At 34.6% G+C, this 22,361-nt stretch overlaps 2 protein-coding genes across 4 annotated transcripts; one reads left to right on the forward strand and one right to left on the reverse strand.

The window, feature by feature from the left end:
- The first annotated feature begins 1,932 nt into the window (after positions 1-1,932).
- Positions 1,933-3,844, forward strand: LOC116120320. Its single transcript, XM_031406280.1, has 2 exons — positions 1,933-2,935; positions 3,459-3,844. Exons 1-2 carry the CDS (start codon positions 1,933-1,935, stop codon positions 3,842-3,844), a joined length of 1,389 nt encoding a protein of 462 aa, XP_031262140.1.
- Positions 3,845-6,701: 2,857 nt separating this feature from the next.
- LOC116120385 (probable DNA helicase MCM9) lies at positions 6,702-22,337 on the reverse strand. 3 transcript variants are annotated; one of them, XR_004126532.1, is made up of 20 exons: positions 22,128-22,337; positions 21,944-22,046; positions 21,484-21,583; positions 21,236-21,374; positions 19,828-19,894; positions 19,278-19,452; positions 17,766-17,865; positions 16,395-16,492; positions 16,107-16,172; positions 15,669-15,761; positions 14,240-14,356; positions 12,233-12,305; positions 10,779-10,845; positions 9,618-9,699; positions 9,228-9,349; positions 9,083-9,150; positions 7,950-8,059; positions 7,815-7,862; positions 7,579-7,709; positions 6,702-6,976 (listed from the first exon to the last, which is right to left on the reverse strand). XR_004126532.1 is itself a non-coding variant. In XM_031406336.1 (20 exons), the coding sequence occupies exons 1-20, from the start codon at positions 22,253-22,255 to the stop codon at positions 6,894-6,896; spliced, it is 1,992 nt and encodes a 663-aa protein (XP_031262196.1). In that variant the 5' UTR covers positions 22,256-22,337; the 3' UTR covers positions 6,702-6,893. The 3 variants fall into 3 exon arrangements, 2 of the variants coding, with proteins under 2 accessions (XP_031262196.1, XP_031262197.1); XM_031406336.1 differs by having other exon boundaries at positions 7,579-7,731; XM_031406337.1 differs by lacking the exons at positions 6,702-6,976; positions 7,579-7,709; positions 7,815-7,862; positions 7,950-8,059 and adding an exon at positions 8,205-9,024 and having other exon boundaries at positions 9,056-9,150.
- Positions 22,338-22,361: the final 24 nt, after the last annotated feature.

The raw sequence follows: 22,361 nt of genomic DNA on the forward strand, positions 1-22,361 counted from the left end.
TCCTATTTGGATCGCAACAATCTCCTTTACGTTTAACACCACACAATCATAAGCTTGAGTGACATACATACATAATTTTTGTTTCCCATAATCTAGGCCAAAGCACTCTTCTCCACCCACATATTAATTAACCCATCAATCAAGTTTCACCCAAATGAATTTGGACATGTCGTTCTAAACTTCAGCTATCCAAACAAGAAACATTACGTCATTCTCTACTCTCTAAACGTTCCCAGACCCAGAGATTAGTCATTTGGACAAAGAGTAACACAGCAAATTAAATTCAAAATTGGACAGCAAGATCGTATCTGATGCCGACTGGAGCACCACGGCTAGAAAACAAAATCGGAGCTGCTGCGAAGATGAAAAGTAGTTGATCAAGATGAAAGCAAGCTTCCGGCTGTCGAGAAATTGACAAAGAAGCTTGAAATCACACAATGAGAGAGTGAAGTCAGGGTTCAATCTTCAATGTCGATGGAAAGAAAAAATAGGGGAAATTTTGGTTTAAGCCAGTTGATGAAGATTAAACCAAGTTGCTGACAGACTCTGATGAAGATGAAAGCAAGAAATCGACAAGAAATCGCAAATGAGAGACAGAGAGAGTGAAGGGAAATCGCAAATCGCAGATGGGAAGAGGGAAAACAAAGGGAAAAAAATCGGTTAAAGGGGGGTTAAGGTTTCACATGCTTTATCCTAAAAACCGGTTGGATGGGCAGGTCACTACAATAACACCCAATGTTTTAAAACTCGGCCCGACCCAGCTGATTGAACCGGTTCAACCGGGACCCAGCTAGTGAGTCGGGCCGGGTGAGGCTAATAACCAATAATATAAGGCTGACTAGTTACACCCGCGATTGCACCGGTGTACTGTAGTACCCGTCGATCCAATTGTTATTTAAAAAAAAAAAAAAAAACCGAGTCCCATATAAAAATTAAAATAAACCCTATATCCCTTAAACCCCCAAATATCAACGATTCCCCCCATTTTTACGCCATTTCCCTCACTTTTATTCGGAAAATCTTGAATCTTCCATCGGAGTCTCCCTTTCACCGTCGATTTCGTCTCTTCAGTCTTCACCATGAACTACTCTGTTCGTCGTCAGCAAGGGTATCGAGACTCTCCTCCCATTTCACGATCTCCTCTGTTGTCTCTTCACTCTTCACTGCCGATCTGCTCTGTTCATTGTCGATCTTAGAGCTACACCATCGATCTCCTCTTCGTCTTGCCCAGGAACTGTCGCCTCTTCCTCATTTGCTCGATCTCATCTCTTCACAGTTCATAGTCGAGCTCCACCTCTTCGACAGTCAATGGCAGCTCATCTTCACCAGGTAAATGTCGCCTCTTCCTCCCATTTGTTCTCTATCTTTTCTTCAAGATTTTGTTGTCTCCACATTTCATAGAGCACTACTTTGAGCCTTTGATTGCTACTTTGTTATGTCATGATCTGTTGTTAAATACTTAAATTAATCTAAAGTCTAAACTATCATTAAATTTTGCATTCTATAAGTTGTTTATACCTTATTTGTGGACGGCTGGCTGCTTTTCTTGGTCTTGGTTGCAGTCATCTGATTTGGGCAGTAAAGGTAGTAAAGACTAAAGAGTTGGAGCTTCATAATGTAGGATCAGGGTAGTTTCTGAATGAATTTTTTGTTTCAAATTTATGGTGCAAATCATAGTGATTTCTTTGGTATTAGTACATGATCCCTTGGTTGATTGAGATTAATTGCCACAATGATGTTGTGGCTTTATGTGTGCATCTTGAAGTATTTAAATTTCTTATGTTTACACAATCTACACACATACCATGCAAGAATTAATCAAACATATTGAATCTTTAATTTAATTTATGAAGATATTTTTGATTATGATCGATACTAACTTATTTGTTATTTGTGTCGCCAGGGTAGAGATCAAGATTAAAGACAAAGAATATGTCATCATTTGGGTTTTTCCAACAATCTGTTTCCATGGATGATTCACAATCTTTTCGAGGAAAGAATGATATAGCATGGGGACATGTTAATGAGGGCGTAGATGAAAATAGGAAGAAGATATTAACATGTCTTTACTGTGGCAAGATAATCAAAAGTGGAGGAATTTATCGAGTGAAACTGCATCTAGCGAGTATAAAGGGAGAAGTTGGAAAGTGCTCTAAAGTTACTTTCGATGTTAAGTTCAAGATTGAAGAAGCACTAAATGAAATTGGGGCCAAGAATAAACAAAAAGTTGAATTTCGTAAGAATTTCAATCCTTATGGAGCTAGGGTACAACAATTTGAGGGTGATATGTTAGATGAAGATCAAGAGTGTGAAGAGGTTTCTCCATGTCCAGCTCCAACTTCAACTTCAAGCACTAAGAGAAGAAGATCTATTGGGATAGGTGACTATTTTGCTCCAAGGACTAAGCCTGGGTCTCAACCCTCAATTAAGATTGTTTTAGCCGGAAAAGAAGCTAAGTGGAGAGCGGACATGGTTGTTGCAAGGTTATTTTATGATTCTTGCATCCCGATTAATGTTATTAATTCAATTTATTTTCAACCTATGGTGGATGCTATAACTGCAATTGGTCTTGGGTATAAAATCCCAACTTATCATAATTTGCATGTAAATTTATTGAGAGATGCTAGGAAAGAAATGCAATTACTTGTTGATGGTTATAAGAAAACTTGGGAGGATGTTGGATGTACTTTAATAACTGATGGTTGGACAAATAATTCACATAGGTCACTGATTAATTTTCTAGTATACTGTCCTAAAGGAGTGTGTTTTGTGAAATTAGTGGATGCTTCAGATGTTGTAAAGGATGCTGCAACATTGTTTAGCTTGTTTGAGGAAGTAGCTTTATGGGTTGGACCAAACAATATTGTCCATCTTGTCACTGACAATGGAGCAAATTATAAAGCTGCTGACAGAATGTTGTCTGAAAAATATAGCAGTATTACTTAGTCTCCCTATGCATCACATTGCATTAATTTGATGCTGAAAGACATAGCTAAGATGAGTCACATAGTTAACCTTTCGAGACGTGTATCTGAGGTTACAAAGTTTGTGTATAATCATTCCTTTGTGCTAGCTTTGCTGAGGAAAAAACAGATTATATTCATTTACCTCATATGTTTATAATTTACATTGTCAAGTCATGTTATATAGATATAAATTTTTTAATAATTTACTAAGTACTAACATCTATTGTCTATCACTTGAATAGGGTTGGAAAAAAATTATACGCCTAGGTGCAACCCATTTTGCCATAACTTTCATTGCATTGAGCAACCTACATCAGCACAAACATGACTTATAATCTATAGTGACAGATAGAGCTTTTGTGGAGTCTTGATCTGCAAAAACTAATAAAGGCAAAGCCTTTATTTCCATAGTTTTAGATAACCGATTATGGGATGACATTGGTATAATTTTTAAAGTTGTGAGTTCATTAATGCGTATGCTCCGAATTGTAGACTCAGATGAGAGGCCTTCAATGGGATATATGTATGATAGCATGTACAAAACGAGGATGGGGATCAAGAAGCTATTTAAGAATAAGAAAAATTTGTACAAGCCTCATACAACAATTATTAAGATGCTTTGGGATAGGATGTTGCTCCGTGATATTCATGCAACAACATATTATTTAAATCCTGCTTTTAAATACGACGAAGATACTTTTTCCAAAAAACCAGAGGTCATGTATGGTTTCCTGGACACTATTGATAGTAAAGCAAGTGCATTCAAAATGAGCAAGACAACGTTATTAGAGGAGAGCAGATTATATCAAGACAGTACAGAAAGTTTTTCTCATGAGCTTGCTCTTCGAACTTGCAAAACTACAAGGCCGAGTAGGTAATAGTTATTAACTTTTTAAGTCTAATTTTTAAGTTATGAAATTGTGTATATTTCTTATGTAATTTATACTTTTATTCTCAATTAGATGAATGGTGAAGGACATTTGGGTTTAATGCTCCAAATTTGCAAAAGTTTGCAATCAAAGTCAAACTTCGACCTCTTCTGGATGTGAGCGAAATTGGAGTGTTTTTGAACGCATACATACTAAAAAGAGAAATAGATTGGAGCATCCACAGTTGAATGATTTGGTTTTCACTCATTATAACTTGCATTTACAAAATATGTATAAAGCCTTCGTCATTTTGTTATTAATTATTATCTCTTCTTTTATTTTCATTGATGTCTTTATTGGTCATGATTTGAACATTTAATTCTGCTATTTCAGGAGTTGTTACAAGAAAATTAATTATAATCTCGTTGATTTTGAGGGTACTGATAAAACTGAATGGTAGATAGTTGATGAGGAAAAGGAGGTTGGTAAACTTAATTATGATAAACTGGAACAATCATTATATGGAGAAGGAGCTATTCTTATAAATGGTGGTGCCCTTCTTATTATGACCTCTGTTTTAAAAACCGGATCGGATCGGATCGGACCGGACCGGCCGATCCAACCGGTTGGACCGTGACCCGGGGCCTTCTCCGAGTCGGCTCACTCTTTTTAACTATTTGAAGTTTAAAATATAACAAACACACCCTTGATTATTACCATCAGTCCCTGAAGGTTTCAAATCTAGCAAACACATCCGCTGGCCAAATGCAAATCAGCAATGACCTCCCTTTTTCCGGCGACCTTCCACCTTCCCTTACTGTCGAAAACCACCTTCTGAGTTCTGACTTTCTCCGGCGCTGTCACGCTTCATCTCCAGCCGCCGCGTGACGTTTCGTTGTCCACCTTCGCCGCGAGATTTTTCTTCCATTTCTCGGCGTCGATCGGCCTTCTCCGGCATCGACAGGCTTCCTTAGCCACCGATCAACTTTCTCCCAAGCTCCCTTGCCGTCGTTCACGAAGATCCAATCATCTCACCAAAAAAAGCAACTACGACCAGTGACTTTACCACCGATTTTCCATTTTCCGGCGATGCCTCTACTTGCTAGCTATCGATTCACCCTCTCCATCATCAGATATACCCTCCCTGGTGTGTTGCCGCTGCTCTCCCAATCGATCATTGATTTGCACTTGGCTAGGGTTGTGTTTGCTAGATTTCAAACCTTTAGGGTCTGATGGTAATTATTAGGGGTGTTTTTGTTAGATTATAAACCTGTCAAACCATCGGTTCAACCAGCGGTCCAACCGGTTGGACAGGTTAAACCGTGACCCGGCCATCAGAGCGGTTTGCCCTCCGGTCCGGTTTTTAAAACAATGATTATGACTCAACAGATGCTTCAGAAGGTTGTTTCCAATTTTTTAAGCAATTTCAATTTGGTAATAGCTAGTTTATATTCAATTAGTTTAAATGGGATGATTTAACTTATGATTTTCCTTTTTTGCTATAATTTTTTGTAGATGATATTGCCAATGTTAATAATGATGACGATCATTTGTCCAATGGTGTGTGAACTGTGAATTTTAATTGAGGATGGAATCGAGGATGGAATGATGGATTGAAGACCATTGGGTGAAGATCATTTTTTGCTAGAATGTTAAACAACTATTATGTGATTCCTTCCTTCATTTTGTTATTTTTATTTGTAATTTGTTGTATTATTAATGTAATGATGTTTGATGATGCTTTGCTAAAGACTTTTTATTCAGGAGTTTATGATTTGGATCCTGATTTGAGAATTTTAGAATTTTGCATGCTATAAACAGTAACTTTGCTAACATCAACATGATGACATCACTGATTGAACCAACTGGTTCAATCAGTTAAACCGGTCGGCCCAAGACTCGACCAACTTGTCGGGTTTTATCCTAGGTCGATTTTTAAAACATTGGTAACGCTGATCCAAATTCGGGTGAAACTGATCCTTCAGTTTCTTGCCTAGCCTAGCTCGACTCAATGACCAGTTCCCAATCAGACCGGTTAAACTAGTCGGGTCAAGTCGAGTTTTAAAACCTTGGTTTTGACACCCAGTTTGACCAACTGGTCAAATCGATTACATTGTTTTAAAACCCAGACCAGAGGCCAACTCGTTTTGCTGCCCGGGTCACAGGTCAACCGGTTCAACCAATTGGACCGATGATGTCAGCGACAATTTTATTTTTAAAAAATACATATTAATCCCTTAAATTTAATATATTACAAAAATTCCCCTAAAAAAGTTCAAATTAGTCCTTAAAATTTTTATTTATTTCAAAAATACCCCAAAAAATTAACAATTAATCCCTAAACTTTTGACATATCTCCAAAACACCCTTATAAAATCACAATTAACCCTTATAATTTTAAAATATTACAAAAACTCCCCTAAAACCTAAACCGAACTGAATAAGTTGCTGAGTCCCGATCCGACCGGTTTTTAAAACAGAGACCAATTAAACTGATCAACTGGGACTCGGTAACTTTGTTGAGTTTCACCCTAGATTGGTTATTAAAACATTGAATTTGAAGCTTTACAATTGGTTAGACAAATCAAAGTCTTGTTTGCAAACAGAGATCACTACTCTTTAGCCCACATCAGCAAACTAGCAAATAGCAATCCGATTAAATGATTGGAATCTACGAGAAGGTCAAGAGACTCAAGAAAGTCCTGCATCAGTTGATTACAACCTCCATAATCTTTTGTTGAAAGCTTAATAAACCGAGAAGCTTTTTAGCGAAAAACAGTAATCTATAAATTGCCTATAAAACGTTGGAGAGGAAGATTAGGAGAAAAGAAGAAAGAAATCCGAGGCAAAACCACAGGACAGTTGATTGCACCACTAATTACTTCAATGAAACAGTCATCCAATCCCATGCACTTATTATAGGAAAGAAACAGAAGTACCAATTGAAATAAACTTACTAGAACAACAAAATGTTTTTTATACATTACTTAACATCGTAGGGCTACTGTGGATACAACTTTGCCAACCATAATGTTCTCATCTCCATACAATTTCATCGTCACAATTCTTCCATATCGGTAATGTCAGTAAATTCTTCAATTGATCTCAGCTTTTCAAGAATTATCCTTTCTTGCTTGGCATCTATGGTATTTTGAGTCAAGTATTCAAGAATCATTTATGTAACAGGAAGAGAGATTTAATTATGCACACTTCAAAGTATTATACGAAGCAGAAATGAAATATTGAGTCAAATGGGAACAAAAACATTTGGTTCAGTAACAATACTTAAACAATGTATCATCGATACAACCTACGAGGATCAGTAACTAGTTCTGGGGCATGAATCTAATGAAGCAGAGTTTTGAACAAACAATCGCGTGCCATTAAAAAGATACAAGTCACTGGTATTAAGCTGGTCTTATTCAACAGATATGAACTAACTTCATGCTAAATCGCATTGGGTACACCCCAACCAAACATATGTTGTCTTACAACGTATGAACAACATTATTGTGCAATATGCAGACATTCAGATGTGAAAAATAATAGGAAGGATGAACTTGGATCCTATCCTAACTTGGGTTCTTTGATGTTTTGAGCTCCGGGGCACATAATTAATATTTATCAGTGTGTAGCCCTATGTGTCCCCTTATAATATTAAGTTTTTATTAACTACCTAGATAAGTTTAATCTATACTGGAGTAAAATATAAGAAGATGATAAAATCTATCCAACAAGGATACATTCCTGATCGGGGTTTTCTGTGAAATTAGAGTGTAAGGCGTTCCCTACACTGTCCACAATAGCTGAGGTAGTCATCGAAGATTCAATGCATAAAATTGCAGTTATGGCATCTAATTGAGTAACCTCATTTCTGAACATAAGCCTTGCATGAGCTGCAACATTGAGAGAATAACAATTCCAATTGGAAGAAATGGAGTCCACAATAGATGAAGGAGCAAAACAGAGGGTAACATACCTTGGGCCAGGCGTATCAAACTTTCCAGCATTCGCACAGTTGTCCTAGCTGTATTGTTGGAAATATGATCAAAGAAAATACAAAAATGATATATTGATAATTGTGTCATTTAGCGAAAGGGATTTACTGAAGAACCTGCATTTTGAGTTGCAGATCTTCTTTGAAGTTGGTAATAGCTTGAAATAACTTTTTCAGCTTCCTTCATAAGGATTGGTTTGAAGTATCCTTTTACGAAGTGAATGTACCTGCAAAAAATTGCAGAGGCTTAAGATGCTAGCCATCTCTGAAAGAGTTATTACAGCTTCAAAGTAATCACATGTTCAAGGATGACATCTATAAGCCAAGCGGCAGAAAACAAAGTTTACAAATTTACACATTATTAATAATCAAATATGCACCTATCCTACCTTAGCCAAAATAAGAAAATAACCTTAGATTAATCCCAAAACAGTGAACCAATTCACTGAAAAACAAAAAGGATTGACACAAGGGTAAAGAAAAAGAGAGGAAAAGATTGATCAGAATATGCACATCTAACATAAATAGGAATTATGAAAGATAAACAATGATAGACAGGGGAAAAAAAAAAAAAAAAACTCTCCACATATCTGACTAAAAGATAAAGAGATAACAAAGAAAAGTTGTTATGTTCACAATTTAACATTGGTTGTCAATAAATTTCAACAGGAGAAAAGATAAGAAATTATCAAAGAGATAATGTGCCACAATTTATTATAGAAGACAGGAAAGTTGATAAGAGTTCATGAATTTTTCCTTTTTCCATCAAATGAGTTCAATTAAAGATTATATTTCACGAACTTCTATCAACTCTTGTCTTTAAGAGCGGACTCATGCATGAATGAGTTTAGGAGAAGTGTTAAGGTAAAAAAATATAATCGGCCACGGGAGAAGACTATATATAAATAATATAATGCCCTCTAGATTGATAGGTGCTACAACAGTTTCAGGTGCAAAAATAGTACAATGCTTAACATATATACACCGTGATACTCCAAACACATTATACAGCATATGTACATTATAGTCTCCCCATATCTATACCACTAAAATCTGAGTGCAAAGCACCATTTTTGCTGTCATATTCCAGTCATTAGCCACAGAAATTGAAAAACACCAAATGATATAAGTGAAATTAGTGAAAATGTAGTTTCATATATTTTAAAAGGTCTGATACTTAAGAGACCTCATGGATCTGCTCAGATTGGACAATAAATTACATGTCATTCTCTGTTAAAGGAATGACTTACCTGCGCAGCATTGAAAGTGGCCAGATATTTTCTATATTTTCATCATGATTTCCTTTACCTGGTTCTCCCTGCAATCAGTCACAAGCCAACCAATAATTGGATTTACTCTTCAGGTTAAACATACATAATATTAGGTGAATATTACCTCGGCAAGAATGTGAGATGATACAACTGCATCCCACTCAGGATTCTTCGTGTCAAGAAGGACAAGGACTATGTCAAATCTGCTCAATAAGGGACCAGAGAGTGTTGTATTGACAGAGAGCGCTAGACTGGGTTAAGAATGTTACAATCCATTAACATGTAAGAAATAAGTCAGATCTGCTCAATAATGGAACAAAGTACTGTATTCACAAAGAGAGTTAGACTCGGTTAAAAAGGCTACAATACAAATTATGTAAGAAATAAGTTAGCTGAAGGCTCATACAAGACTAAAACCTTGTAGTCCTCAAAAGTATTATGAGAAAGATAACAGGCACAACCAACAAATTATAATTTGAACCATTATGTCAAATATTCAGAATGAAATGGATACGTTGATCAGGATCATAATGCCCTTTAGGATTTGTTGCACCGAAGACAATGGTCCTAGTACTTAGAGTGGTCACAAGGCCAGCCTGGAAAACAGAAACACACAAATATTCAGTGGCCATGCTTAAACTTGGAGCCAAATTGATCATGATATAAACAAATTAATTTTATTCTCAAAGAATCTTAAATAAAGTGGAAAAAGTAATAAAACACATAAGATAAACAGTGAACTTTTGTCCAAGCTAATTAGGCAGAGAAATATTATAGATTATAATACATTGAAACATAACAAATACGCCAAAAAACAACACAATTATATTTTAATATAGAGGAGACTATCGCTATATGAAGATGCAACAGTCTTTTCTTATATATTCATCAAAAAGGGATATTAAAGAGCAAAAGTTGAATTAAATCCATAAAGTTCAGTTCCTTTTGTTAGAGCTTAATAAATACTATAGTGGGCCCATTATCCACCAGCCTAAACTTGGTTTTAGTGGTAAATTAACACCTTGGATGAATTTACACTAAACATGACATCAACATAAATTACGGTTATTCATGAAAAGCTTTTGTTCTGCTTTTTCTTCTTTCCTTCTTTTCAGTTTTCCTTTGCTTGCACATTTCAATCTTTTCTTATGTTTATGTATAATGTAGCAACAGATGACAACCAACCTACTCATTCTACATGGTACAAAGTATGGCATGACTGACATATTTAGATGACTTCAATCGATTATGTTAAATAGTTCAAATTGCCCAAAAATATATATTCCATACCAAACAAGGCTATGTAACAAAACAAAAGGACACCATTCAAAAAGCTGTATTCAGATGATACACTCTTTTTCCTTCTTTCTGGGTTGAAGAGCAGTGGTTCCGTGTCTAGTCATTTTCTCATATATGGTCCTGCTGTCTCTCAATGTAGGCTTGATGGTGAAATCGTGGAATGAAACCATCCATAGTTGCTAATAAAGTAGGAGCTAAAACATGACACATGCTTGACCTCCTGAGTGATGATTTTCCATGTAAAAATAAACAAAAGTGATTTTCCAAGCTTAAATGCCAACACGAGGTAGTAATATGTGATAAAAGGATGTTGATCACAAAGCCACATCAATTTTATAATTTTATTTGCAACCCATTATTGAAGAAACTAATCTACCTTGGCAACACTGATAGTCTGCTGCTCCATTGCCTCATGTATTGTCGCTCTGTCATGTTCCCTCATGCTGATTAAAGAAGGAACATAGAAAGACATGGTGATAAAGCCAAGGTTAGTTTCATTTCAAGCACTAAGAAACAAGACAACCAAGAGTGGCCTTGATCCCAGTTTAAAGCTTTGCAAATCTGGCATAACTCTAATGATTAAAATAACTGTGTCAAAAAATGAGTTTCAAGCTAAATCTCGTATCTCTATCGGTGAGAAGCATAAGCACACATCAAAGTTCAAAAAACTTTTATCCCAAGAAGGAATTAAGAAGTAAAACTTCCCCCAACTGGAAAACAATATGTATATCTGATATCAAAAGCAACAAAAAATATCAGAAGCAAAAGACTTCAGGTTACAACATCATTTTTTACGTGATTATTTACTCGACATGGAATTTTCACACTTCAAAATATAATAGTTACCACCAAAAAAAATATCCATGCACTTGACCTCCAAAAACTAATGCTTGCCAACCACAAGGCTTTCTTCGGATCATTCGCTTCCTAATTTCGAGTGACATATTAAAATACTATTAGATTGAACAAATTGGAACCCACAGCCACCTGAAAATCATACAGGAAAACCTTGATGAACCAAAGATGTCTATCAAGCTTCAAATGATTTGTACAGACTCACTGGTAACTAGCAAAAAAAAAAAAAAAACAAAAAATCTCCTCCCATGCATGCACAATTGCATATCCATAACCGTTGCTCATCATAAGCATAGTTGGGAAAACAATATAATCCTAAACAACAAGCTAAGACTTCAATCATTCCATTTTACTATGACTAGTTCAAAGTATATTTTTGCATAACAGTATTGAATAACCGCTGATCTGTATTGGGTGGTGAATTGGTCAATTAGAACCAACCATTTTAATATGGTGGGAACAATACCAGCGTGACTCCTTCAAAAGGACAGCCCAAAAAAAAAGGAGCAGTTTTAACTCAAAAGAATTGGAATTTCTGGTTTCTATGAACAATTGTTCATGTTAACTCAGAAGAATAATCTCCATGATTGATGCAAAATGAGAACACATTTTCATTAACTCTCCAAAACTGATTGTTCAACAAAATTCATCTCTGTTCCATAAGAAGTATGGAGTCATGACAATATAAAATAATTCACAGAAATGGTTTGAAATGAAATCCTTATCCATATACAGTGGTGAACATATTTATGTAAAATAATATCATTAAATAAGCAAAAGCACGATTTCCTGGCTTTTGAAAGAAAAGAAGAAGAAAGAAAGAAAGAAACTCTATTGTGTATACAGTCCAAATTATTTACCATTATTGGTTCAAAAATAAGGCAACAAAAAATTAGTTTGGAAGGTCCTGGATAAATACAGCATAAATAAAAGCTAATCAAGAGTTGTTTTATGCAGTCATTCAAAAGGGACTACCTATCAAATTCGTCAATGCAGCAAAGACCTCCATCAGCCAAAACTAGGGCTCCGGCTTCTAACATCCATTCTCCTAATGATTTCATAAAATGGTTAGATTCTCCACTTAGACAAAATAGATAATTTCCAAAATGTGTATAATCCAATTCAAGTAATAATCCTCAAATGAATAATATGAGATATTATACAAAGCTAAATGCCTAGAAGATATCTAATTGAGAAAGGAGCATCCAACACAATATTCCACACTAAATTAACTCAATTTCATTTTTTATTTTATTGTAAGCTTTATCAAAACAAAGGGAGAAGATGTAAGAAATACCAAAGACTAAAAAACGTTGAAGCTTGTAGAATTGAATTAAAAAATACAACTTGTTGATCGGTAAGAAGTGCATCATGCCTAAGTATTACGTTGTCACACATTTGGCCTTAGACTCATTTAAAGGATGAGTAGTAATGTAGGTTAACAGTCACAAAATGTCCTATCCCACATTGCTAGTAAATGAGAGCTTGAGTTATTTTCGGTACCCTAAACTAATTAAACATATTTCGAGTAAAGAACGTTTGTATGAAACCCAAAAGCAAATCTCTGAGGGTTAGGCTCAAAGTAAACAATATTAACTCAATTGGGCCAAGCTATAACAAGTAGTATAAGAGCAAAGCCCGTGACCTGATGGTGTGAATTGATGACATCATGACAACAAAAGGTCTATAAGGTGGGGAGTCTATCACCTCTTACATCACTAATGAATCAAATGTTAGATCAATTTAGGTCCTCTCAACTAATTAGACACGTTTCAGGTGAATAACGCTTGTGGAAGTCCACGAGCAAATCTATGTAGGCTAGGCCTAAAGTGGATTAAATCTATTCAATTGGGTTTGGGTATTACACATTAGGCCATAGTCATATCTTACAACATGAATAGTAAATACAATCCACTACTAGCAAAAAGTTACATCAAATACTAGTGCAATGAGAGTTGGTAATGGTCAACTAGGGCATTCCATAGAAGTCAAGCCTCATATTAACATATCTAAAGATAAATAACGTACATTCCCATAATTTAATAAGCAAATATGGTTAAAGATGGATGTCCAAGAGATTAAAAGTGAATAAGATTTTGAGGAAGATGAAAATAGGAAAAAGTACTGGACCAGATAGACTGTATTCTTTATGAGGTTCAGGAATGGCTAGGTGAAGTTTGGATAGTAGTGTTGACAATTTGTGCAAAAAGATTTTGAAAGATGAAAAGATGCCTTGTCAACCTAGGAAAAAGCACCTTATATTCTTGTCTATATGAAAAAACGTTATCCAAATTCATGTGGGAAAGTGTGATCAAGCATAAGTTAAAAAATGATAAAATAATATTATGAAACCAATTTGGTTTTAAGACAGGAAGTTCAACTATGGATTCTTTATTTCTACTTTGGATTTTGACTAAGAATAGAATGCACCTCAACGTGATTTCTGTCGATTTTGAGAAGACATAAGATAACACTTTAAAGAAAATTTTATGATTGGCGTTATAAAAATAAAGGCATTTCCATCATATACATTAACATGACCAAACACACGGGTGGTGAAACTTACTGGGAGAGCTAAGAACTGGATACCAGTGAGTACTCCATTAAAATTGGTTTATACCAAATTTCTGCTTTCAATCATCATCTCTTCAATTTTACTATATTAAATTCAGAAGACAAAAGGATTGTTCCCCCAAATGCATTATATGTAAACAATGTACTATTAATGGAAAAACTTGGAGGACGTAATCATGACAAAGACAACATCTGATACAGCCAGAAGTAGCATTTGTGCTAGATATTCTAGGAGCGTCAATTAAACCAATAATTTATCTTCTTCGCAGAAATAACACTGATATGTGAAAGAAGAACATGAAGATGAAATCGGTGAAGAACATGAAGATGAAATCGGTTGAGAACATTTTAGTAATATTCATGAGGTTCTAACATATTGATTAACCGTGAAGTGTTATAAAAAGTTACCTCCATCTTTTACAGCAGTAACAGTCAATCCAGCACTAGTGCTTCCCAACCCAGTAGTGATAACTGATCGGTTGCTTAACTTTGCTGCAAATTTCAGGAACTGAGACTTTCCAGTACCTATATTATATACATGTTGTCTTCAATACAATTATCCCAATTTAACAAGGATTATTCACACACACACACACACACATATACACTTTTAGAGGGAAAAATCATGGGCAATACAAGAAAAAGCTAGCAATACTTATTTTAGTGAGAATGATGTTTAGTATTTCCAATTTAGACATAAATCACACCAAACAATAACCAATTCTAGAAATCTCAAAGAAAGTTTTTGGATTGAATAAAAACATTAAATTGCACTAAATAGTGCAAAATCGATTCCTAGCTAGATTTTTGCAAGGTACTAATTATTTTAATGCAATTATGTATTGCACCATAAACGATGGTGGGTAATGGTTATTAGCTTAACTATTATAGCTGAGTCCTTACCTGATAACTTAAGTTTTTAAATCAAAAGGTAACTTAACATGGTGTTAGAGCCAAGTTGACCAATGGTCTAATGGTAAGTCCCCTGATCATATTAGTTATAAGTATAATAAGTTGTGTTTGTGATTATGATTGCATTTGTGGTTATGGTATGGTAAACATACAAGTTCACATAAAAAGGGCAATGTTAGACCTTAAAAGGGCAAAGTTCACATAAACGATGGTGGGTAATGGTTATTAGCTTAATTATTATAGTTGAGTCCTTAACTGATAACTTAAGTTTTTAAATCAAAAGGTAACTTAACATGGTGTTAGAGTCAAGTTGACCGAATGGTCTAATGGTAAATCCCCTGATCATATTAGTTATAAGTATAATAAGTTGTGTTTGTGATTATGATTGCATTTGTGGTTATGGTATGGTAAACATACAAGTTCACATAAAAAGGGCAATGTTAGACCTTAAAAGGGCAAAGTTCACATAAACGATGGTGGGTAATGGTTATTAGCTTAATTATTATAGTTGAGTCCTTAACTGATAACTTAAGTTTTTAAATCAAAAGGTAACTTAACATGGTGTTAGAGCCAAGTTGACCGAATGGTCTAATGGTAAATCCCCTGATCATATTAGTTATAAGTATAATAAGTTGTGTTTGTGATTATGATTGCATTTGTGGTTATGGTATGGTAAACATACAAGTTCACATAAAAAGGGCAATGTTAGACCTTAAATACTATTGCTAGGATCTTACCTATAAACTTAAGCTTTTATGTTAAGTGATAAACTTAATAAACATTTGTTCAATAGTAACTGAGAAACAATTCGTTTTTGCTACCAACTGTAGGTCCTTAGAATTGTTATAAAATTAAAGCCTATCATGATGTAGAATTTATTACTAGGTTAGGAAGTTGTACCTATATATGGGTGAGTACAAATTACCTGGATCACCAACAAGAAGCAAGTGAGACTCTCCCCGAACCTTTGTCCCAGAAGCATCAACATGTTGCACACCTCCAATTAGTGTTAATGCAACTATATAGAAGAAAAAAAAAAATTAAGTGGGCATACGAAGTTAGAGCAAAGAAAGATGCTAAAGTTAAAGAAAAAGAAGAAAAACATCATTTCAAATTTTGATGACATAAAATGACAAATTGACATCTACGGTTTCTAACTTTCTATCAAGACTTTTGAAAGCTTACACACACATATCTAGTAGTCTAATAGTTAATAGCAGGTATGAGTTTAGGGTTTCCATTATTGTTCTCAAAAAATAGAACAACTTTGAACAGATCATGAGAACCTTTATTAATCTAAAATTAGGCCATAATAAATCGTAAAAAGTATGTAAAAGATGCATGACAAGGGAAGAAAATGTACCTGCCAGCTTCACAGTGAAGAGTCCAAATATTTGTGGGCAAATGCCTCGCAGAAGAGCGTTTCTCCCTAGTGAAAATGAAGTACATTTTAAGTTTTACAAGAACAATAGATCCCTATGTAATACTTTACAGAGAGAAAGCATCTAAATTATCCTCTCAACAAAAGATCCATTAGATGGCTCATATAAGTCAATCTTTCTCAACAAGAAATCCACTAGACAACCCTCATAAATCATCTTAAGGTTTCTATTAATTTCACAATAGGAAAGTAATAATCAATAGTTATTACCTTTCAGTGGGGTATCTTTAAATTCTGTCCAGAACTGCTTGAATTGCTTGATAACATCATCGGGGATATCAATGTCTGATTTCAGCTCATGAGTTCTCCTAAAAATGAAATGCATGTAATTTAAGAAAAATAAAAAGGACTACAATTTAACGATGTAATTTAATTATAATCTCAGCTAGTCATATTGTAAAGCAGGTTCCGGTAGACACACGTTTTTTCTTGTGCCAGTCTAGGTACATGTTTACACAAAATGCAATGAAGATACATCAAGCCCATCATTGGATACATATCTATTGGGCATATCCATAACTCAGTCTTGAGTGACCATATCAAAATTAGAAAGAACAAAAAACAAACGCATCTAAAAGGTGTTATAGGTGGCAGCTGTTAGAAAAATGGCTCATTTAGCAAATCACATGGGGGTAGAAGTGATAATGGAAAAAGGTTTAAGGACTTATATGTAATAGGCCAAAAAGTTAGTTTGTCCCACATTGAAAATGAATGAAAAGTGGGAAACTTTTGGGGCCTATATATAAGGACCCAAATCATTGTTATTAGGCATCCCAAGATGTAATTTCATTATACTTCTTTTGTTTGGGGTTCTTTCTTTAAGGACCCTTTAGTTTGCAAGTTTTGTTGTATCTCCCCTTTGTTTTGGGTATTTATTGTATTGCCCAAAAGTTTGTAATATTGTTTGGAGATAGTGGAGTTTTCTTTTGCAGCGCCCGAGGATGTAGGTTTTAATACCGAACCTCGTTAATTCCTGGTATTCTTTATTTTTGCATTTAATTTTGGCAATTTATTTATGCTTTACTACTTGTTATTATTATATTCAATAAGCTAGCGTTAGAGTTTATGTTTCCGTTGCATAACAGCAGCAACTGGGTAAAATCAGATTGAAATAATATTTTTTGACATTCACCATAAAGGCCAAAGCATGCAACAATAAGAGTGACTTAATTGAAATTGGAGAACTCAAAATACAAGAGGGATAATCTAGCAAAAAAAGGTCAAGGCAGGGAGAAGACATAATTGCGAGGATTTAATAAGTAATGGCCCTATATTAAGCTGATTTGCAAGAAATGTCATAATCATAAAATCAGGTCATTGGGATTTAGGGCTTCCATGAGTTCAACTTGGCTAGATCATCTATTCGTTTATATTATAAAGTTTTGATAAAGGTTTGAAATATACTTTTTGGATGTAAATTCTCTTTAAATTAACTTTGATATGATATCATCAACATCATATATACAGATATTTTAAATTGGAATACCTTGTTTGTATTAGGAAAACTTATTCTGAAATTTCCCAGTCAAAATTATCAAGTACTTTTAAAAATGTACCCATTAAGAAAACTGAACGTTTTACCTCACATGATTAGCGATTAATACAGGATCCAGGTCACAGCGTACATCTTTTAAATCGGGAGACCACTTTGCTGTCAAAGTGCCAGTCACAATGATATCATCTGCACCCCATCCATCATCAAAGAAGGTACAAATTAATACAAAGCAAGTATTAAGTTTAAAGAAGCACCTCCAAGATAGAAATTCTATGCTTGCTGTTTAAGAATCTTTTTTCTAGAAACAAAACAAAAATTTAAAAGAAAAAAAAAAAAAGAAATGGAATAAGCAAGCAGGGACAAACAATGTAAAATATGAACCTAATGCTCTAAGGAGCATTTGGTCCAAGCAGCTGATAGCCTTAGCATCTTTGACAGTATCCAAATCCAGATTTAATTCAAATGCAAATACTGGGTATATACTATGGCATAGTTTCACATGGATATCTCCAAAATCCCAGTTCCTATAGTAATTTGGTAGTGATTGTCTGCTCTGAATTTTATGATGGTGACAAAATAGTGATACTACTACCAAGTCATGCCTGCAGTGTGGTTGATGGCGCTGGAGCATGCTGGTAGAAGCAATATCATTGACAGGGAAATGGTGGCAAGGGGTGATTATAACATGGTAAAACACATAGCCTTCATATTGATATGCTGCTAATCATCACAATAACGTATGTCCTCTAATCCTTAAAAATTTACATATGACCAGCCATTTTGATCATAGAAGCCTTTCATTGCCATTCCATAAGCATAAGTTGGCAATATCATGTAAGCCAATTAATATTTATCTTATCAAAAAATGATTATCCCGTTTAATGTCAAATTCCACTTGCAATCAAATTAGGGAATTCTCAATGTACATTACATCAGCAGCATTCCCTTTTAATCAACTCAGAGAAAAGGTGGAATATAAACACTAAAGGTGGCAATCTACAGTTTTTTCCCAATTTTACACATTTGTACCTCCATCAAGAAGAGAAATCTCTGAGGCTACTTCAGCATACTTCCCACTTTTCTGTTTTTTCATAGATAAGTTGAAATTATGCAACAATGCGCATCTTTATTTATTATACTGTTATAAAGATTGAAAATCTTCATTTACCATCTTCAATAACCTATTATTTATTAAGGCAATTCACCAATCCCATGTGACTTAATTGATGCCATGTTCAAGAACCACAAGGCTGATTTGGCCAGTGGGCAGCTAGTTTAGCCCAGCAACGTGACCATACTGGCCTCCACTCTAGCCAAGGCTGCATGGAAAAGATTGGTTTAATATGTAAAGACCCATCCCATCCTGAAGACTGGATTTTGACTTACAACTCCCAATTAAATTTTTATCTCTGATCTGTAAAATAATATATGGAATGGAAAATAGATGCTATCAACCAAAATTTTACATTTCCAATCTATTAAAACTAGAATAGTATTTAAATGATATTAAATCTCTTTATTAGAATACGATTTAAAAAAAAAAAGTAAACCCAAAGAAAAATGAAAATTTGGGCATCATATAAACTAGCAAGTCATACCTCCAGCTTTAACAATGTCAACAAGATCATCCTTCAAAATTACTAGAATTGAACGAGGAATGACCCCAACACCCAAAACTTGTGTACTTTCTTGAATTTTGATTTCCTGATAATCGTGGCATATTATAGTATTTTCTACATACTGGAAAGTTGTCCCTTCACAAGATTTGGACTTCTGTCAATGGAGACAACAGATAAGTTATCAAATTCTAAAAGAATATATCACTAGAATATACCTAAACCTAAAGCATGTAAATTAACTTTAAGATTCATTAGAAAAGAAAAATTAAACACTTTATTTGATAAGAAAACATCATCAAATTCATTCTTCAAATTTAAAGTGTCTCAATCATAATGCACTGCCGATTATGATTTTAAAGGATTTAGCTACAAATTTTAGAGATCATCAAACACTTGGGGCTGGTGCTTACATACTATACATGTATCGGCAATATCAGGATGCTTTTAACTGATTCATCTTCAAATTAGGCAAAAATTAATAAGGGCAAAAAAATTATGAGACTTAACCTGTCATGGTTAGACAAGCAACCTGAGAGGGGCAACTGGATGGTAGTAGTATGGAGTTCCTTGTTTCCAACTCAGGATACACTGGAAACCTACAAAAAATAATTGTTAACTCAACTGATGACCTACTGATAGCAATATCCTAGTAGGCTGTCATAAAGCATACATCGTATAGTCAGATGATTTAAAACAAATCCTCATTATATATAGCTCGAAGAAGATCTAAGGCAATTTTATAGCCAATGATATTTGTCTTTTGGAAATACTAAGTTGAAACTACTAGATTAAACAATATATTGGTTGACAGCTGTTCATTTTCACACAGAGCAAAATGGATCAAAATGGCAATTCTCTCTTTTTGGATAAAAATTAAAGGACATCTATGCATGCTAAAGATGTACTCTATTAATACAGGATGCTAACTAATCCACTAGTACTTCAATATCTGTTATTCATGTGCACTCTCTTTTCGGAATTTATAATATTATTTGCAAGAAACAAAAGCAAATTTAAGAATTATTCTAACAATACATGACAATATTGATATTCGCACATTACAAATAATTCAAGACTCTCATCCTTTTTAAGAGCGCCTTTTTCAACCAAGGGTCTCCCAATATCATTTCCCCTCCCATATTACATAAACTTGAATATTATCAGGAATTTATAGCTATCACTTGGAAAATCTCTCAAATTTTGAAATACAGAACTGTTATAGTTGGTTAGTTATTCACCGCAAGAATATTTAGTTGTAGACCAAATGACATGCATAAGCTAGAAAGCCCAAAAGGATTCTTCAACGATTAAAGATGAACATTTTTGGGAGTAATAAAAGTCAACCACTTGACCGCTGTAGTCAACAAGGTCACTAGCTAGTGCTAGTTCAGCCAAGTTGAGTCCTTTGTCGCCAGCTTGGGAAATGACCCTACCCTTTAACATATTGGCAAAGACAACATAGATTTTTTGTAAGAGCTAATAAAATTCACCATTATTTATTCCAAATGATGATAATAACTTATACCAAATTCGTAATAGAATACCAAGCATATTAAACGAAGCTCATAACACTTGATAATTGGGTCAAAGTCATAATTAAAAGTTGATGTTCCTATCACTACACTATGGCCAGATATTGACAAGCTAGTAAGCTTGGTCTACTCCAAGTAAATAAGTCTGAAGAAGCTTACAGATTCCAATTCATTCACAAATAAACTAAGTTGGTGACAAAAATTCAGTCATTTGCCCTGGATCCTATTTCTGATCATTGCATCATAACAAACAATTAAGCCAATAAAAAATTGGACAATTGATAATGGTAAAACAGCAAGCATTTCAAACTCCTAGAATATCAAATAGAGAAATATGAAACTATATTTATAAATATTGGTATATGCATATGCATAAGCAGGTAGCATTCAACAGATCAAACCTACATGTGTTTGCATTTCCTGCACATGTATATCCTCTCGCCTTCATACATTTTGGTTGCTCCTGACCGGATAACAGTCCCCTTAAGTGTTAGAAGAATTCCATAGTGCTTCACTCTCACACGTCCAATACTTAGAAACGTTTCTAATGACATTTAAAATTCAATTATCAGGCAATCATTCAAAACAAAAACAACAAATGCCAATACAAAAGGAAAGAAATAAAAAATCCAAGCACATGAACAGAAGCAAACCAGGACATTCAAGCGGAGAACCACCGATGCTGATACGAACATGAATGAATTTCTTCTCAACTCCTTTCTCAGAAACCTTTAACTTGTCAAATATGATTTTCTACATACATTCATACATAATACCCACATCAAAATCATCAACCATAAACTTACACTAAAAGCTTACAGGAGCTCAAACCCAAGTCAAATATCTCAGTACAAGAAGCTTATACTGACAAATTAAGATAAACCCACATTTAATTTTTGTGTCTTTTGTCATTAAAATAATAATCCAGACCCACAGTACCCAACTGGAATCAAGAACCACTGATTTGGTAGTGATGCTGCTCAATAATTTCAAAGTTCAGTTGTTAGGTCCATTTATACAAGAAGAATACATTAGTAAACTCATTTAGCACATCCAATTTATCAATTTAATCAATTCAAAGTGGAATAATAAACCTGCAAAAATAGAACTTACATGAGCCCAGACGGCGGCATCATCGAAGAAACGCAAGTAGTGAGTTGGTTTGGAAAAGATGAGGTGGGCAAGCGGAGGATCCTCGTCCATTAGCTCTGCATAACTAAAGAGAAAAAGAGAGAATTTTAAGTTAATTACAAAGAAAAAAAAGATGGGCTGATAATAGCTAGTTTCAAATACATACTCAATGTAGAGAGGGTAATGGAGTTTGGGGTCTGGAGAAAGAGTAATGGAGCGGAGCTGATCCGAGTGGTGGCGAATCAGAAAAGCCGCTAGAGATTCCAAGTGAACCGGCACATATTCAGTCTCCATTGATGGTTGAGAATTGAGATTGAGAGTGAAGGTTGTGTTTGGGCGGGAACTAGGTTATTTATACAGGTTAATATTAACTCTAAAATCTCATCCATCCCCCTTCAAG

Source organism: Pistacia vera, unplaced genomic scaffold, assembly GCF_008641045.1.
Source record: "Pistacia vera cultivar Batoury unplaced genomic scaffold, PisVer_v2 Contig93, whole genome shotgun sequence".
NCBI classification, from domain to species: Eukaryota; Viridiplantae; Streptophyta; class Magnoliopsida; order Sapindales; family Anacardiaceae; genus Pistacia; species Pistacia vera.

Bases quoted from the DNA above. Each gene is read 5' to 3' on its own strand.
- LOC116120320 (XM_031406280.1), top strand. From the start codon at position 1,933: ATGTCATCATTTGGGTTTTTCCAACAATCTGTTTCCATGGATGATTCA. The intron at 2,936-3,458 runs GTATTACTTAGT...TCCGAATTGTAG, and splicing joins GTTGTCTGAAAAATATAGCA to ACTCAGATGAGAGGCCTTCA.
- LOC116120385 (XM_031406336.1), bottom strand. From the start codon at position 22,255: ATGGAGACTGAATATGTGCCGGTTCACTTGGAATCTCTAGCGGCTTTT. The intron at 16,493-17,765 runs GTAAAACGTTCA...TTTCATTTTTAG, and splicing joins TTAATCGCTAATCATGTGAG to GAGAACTCATGAGCTGAAAT. The intron at 9,700-10,778 runs GTAGATTAGTTT...TCTGTTTTCCAG, and splicing joins AGACTATCAGTGTTGCCAAG to GCTGGCCTTGTGACCACTCT.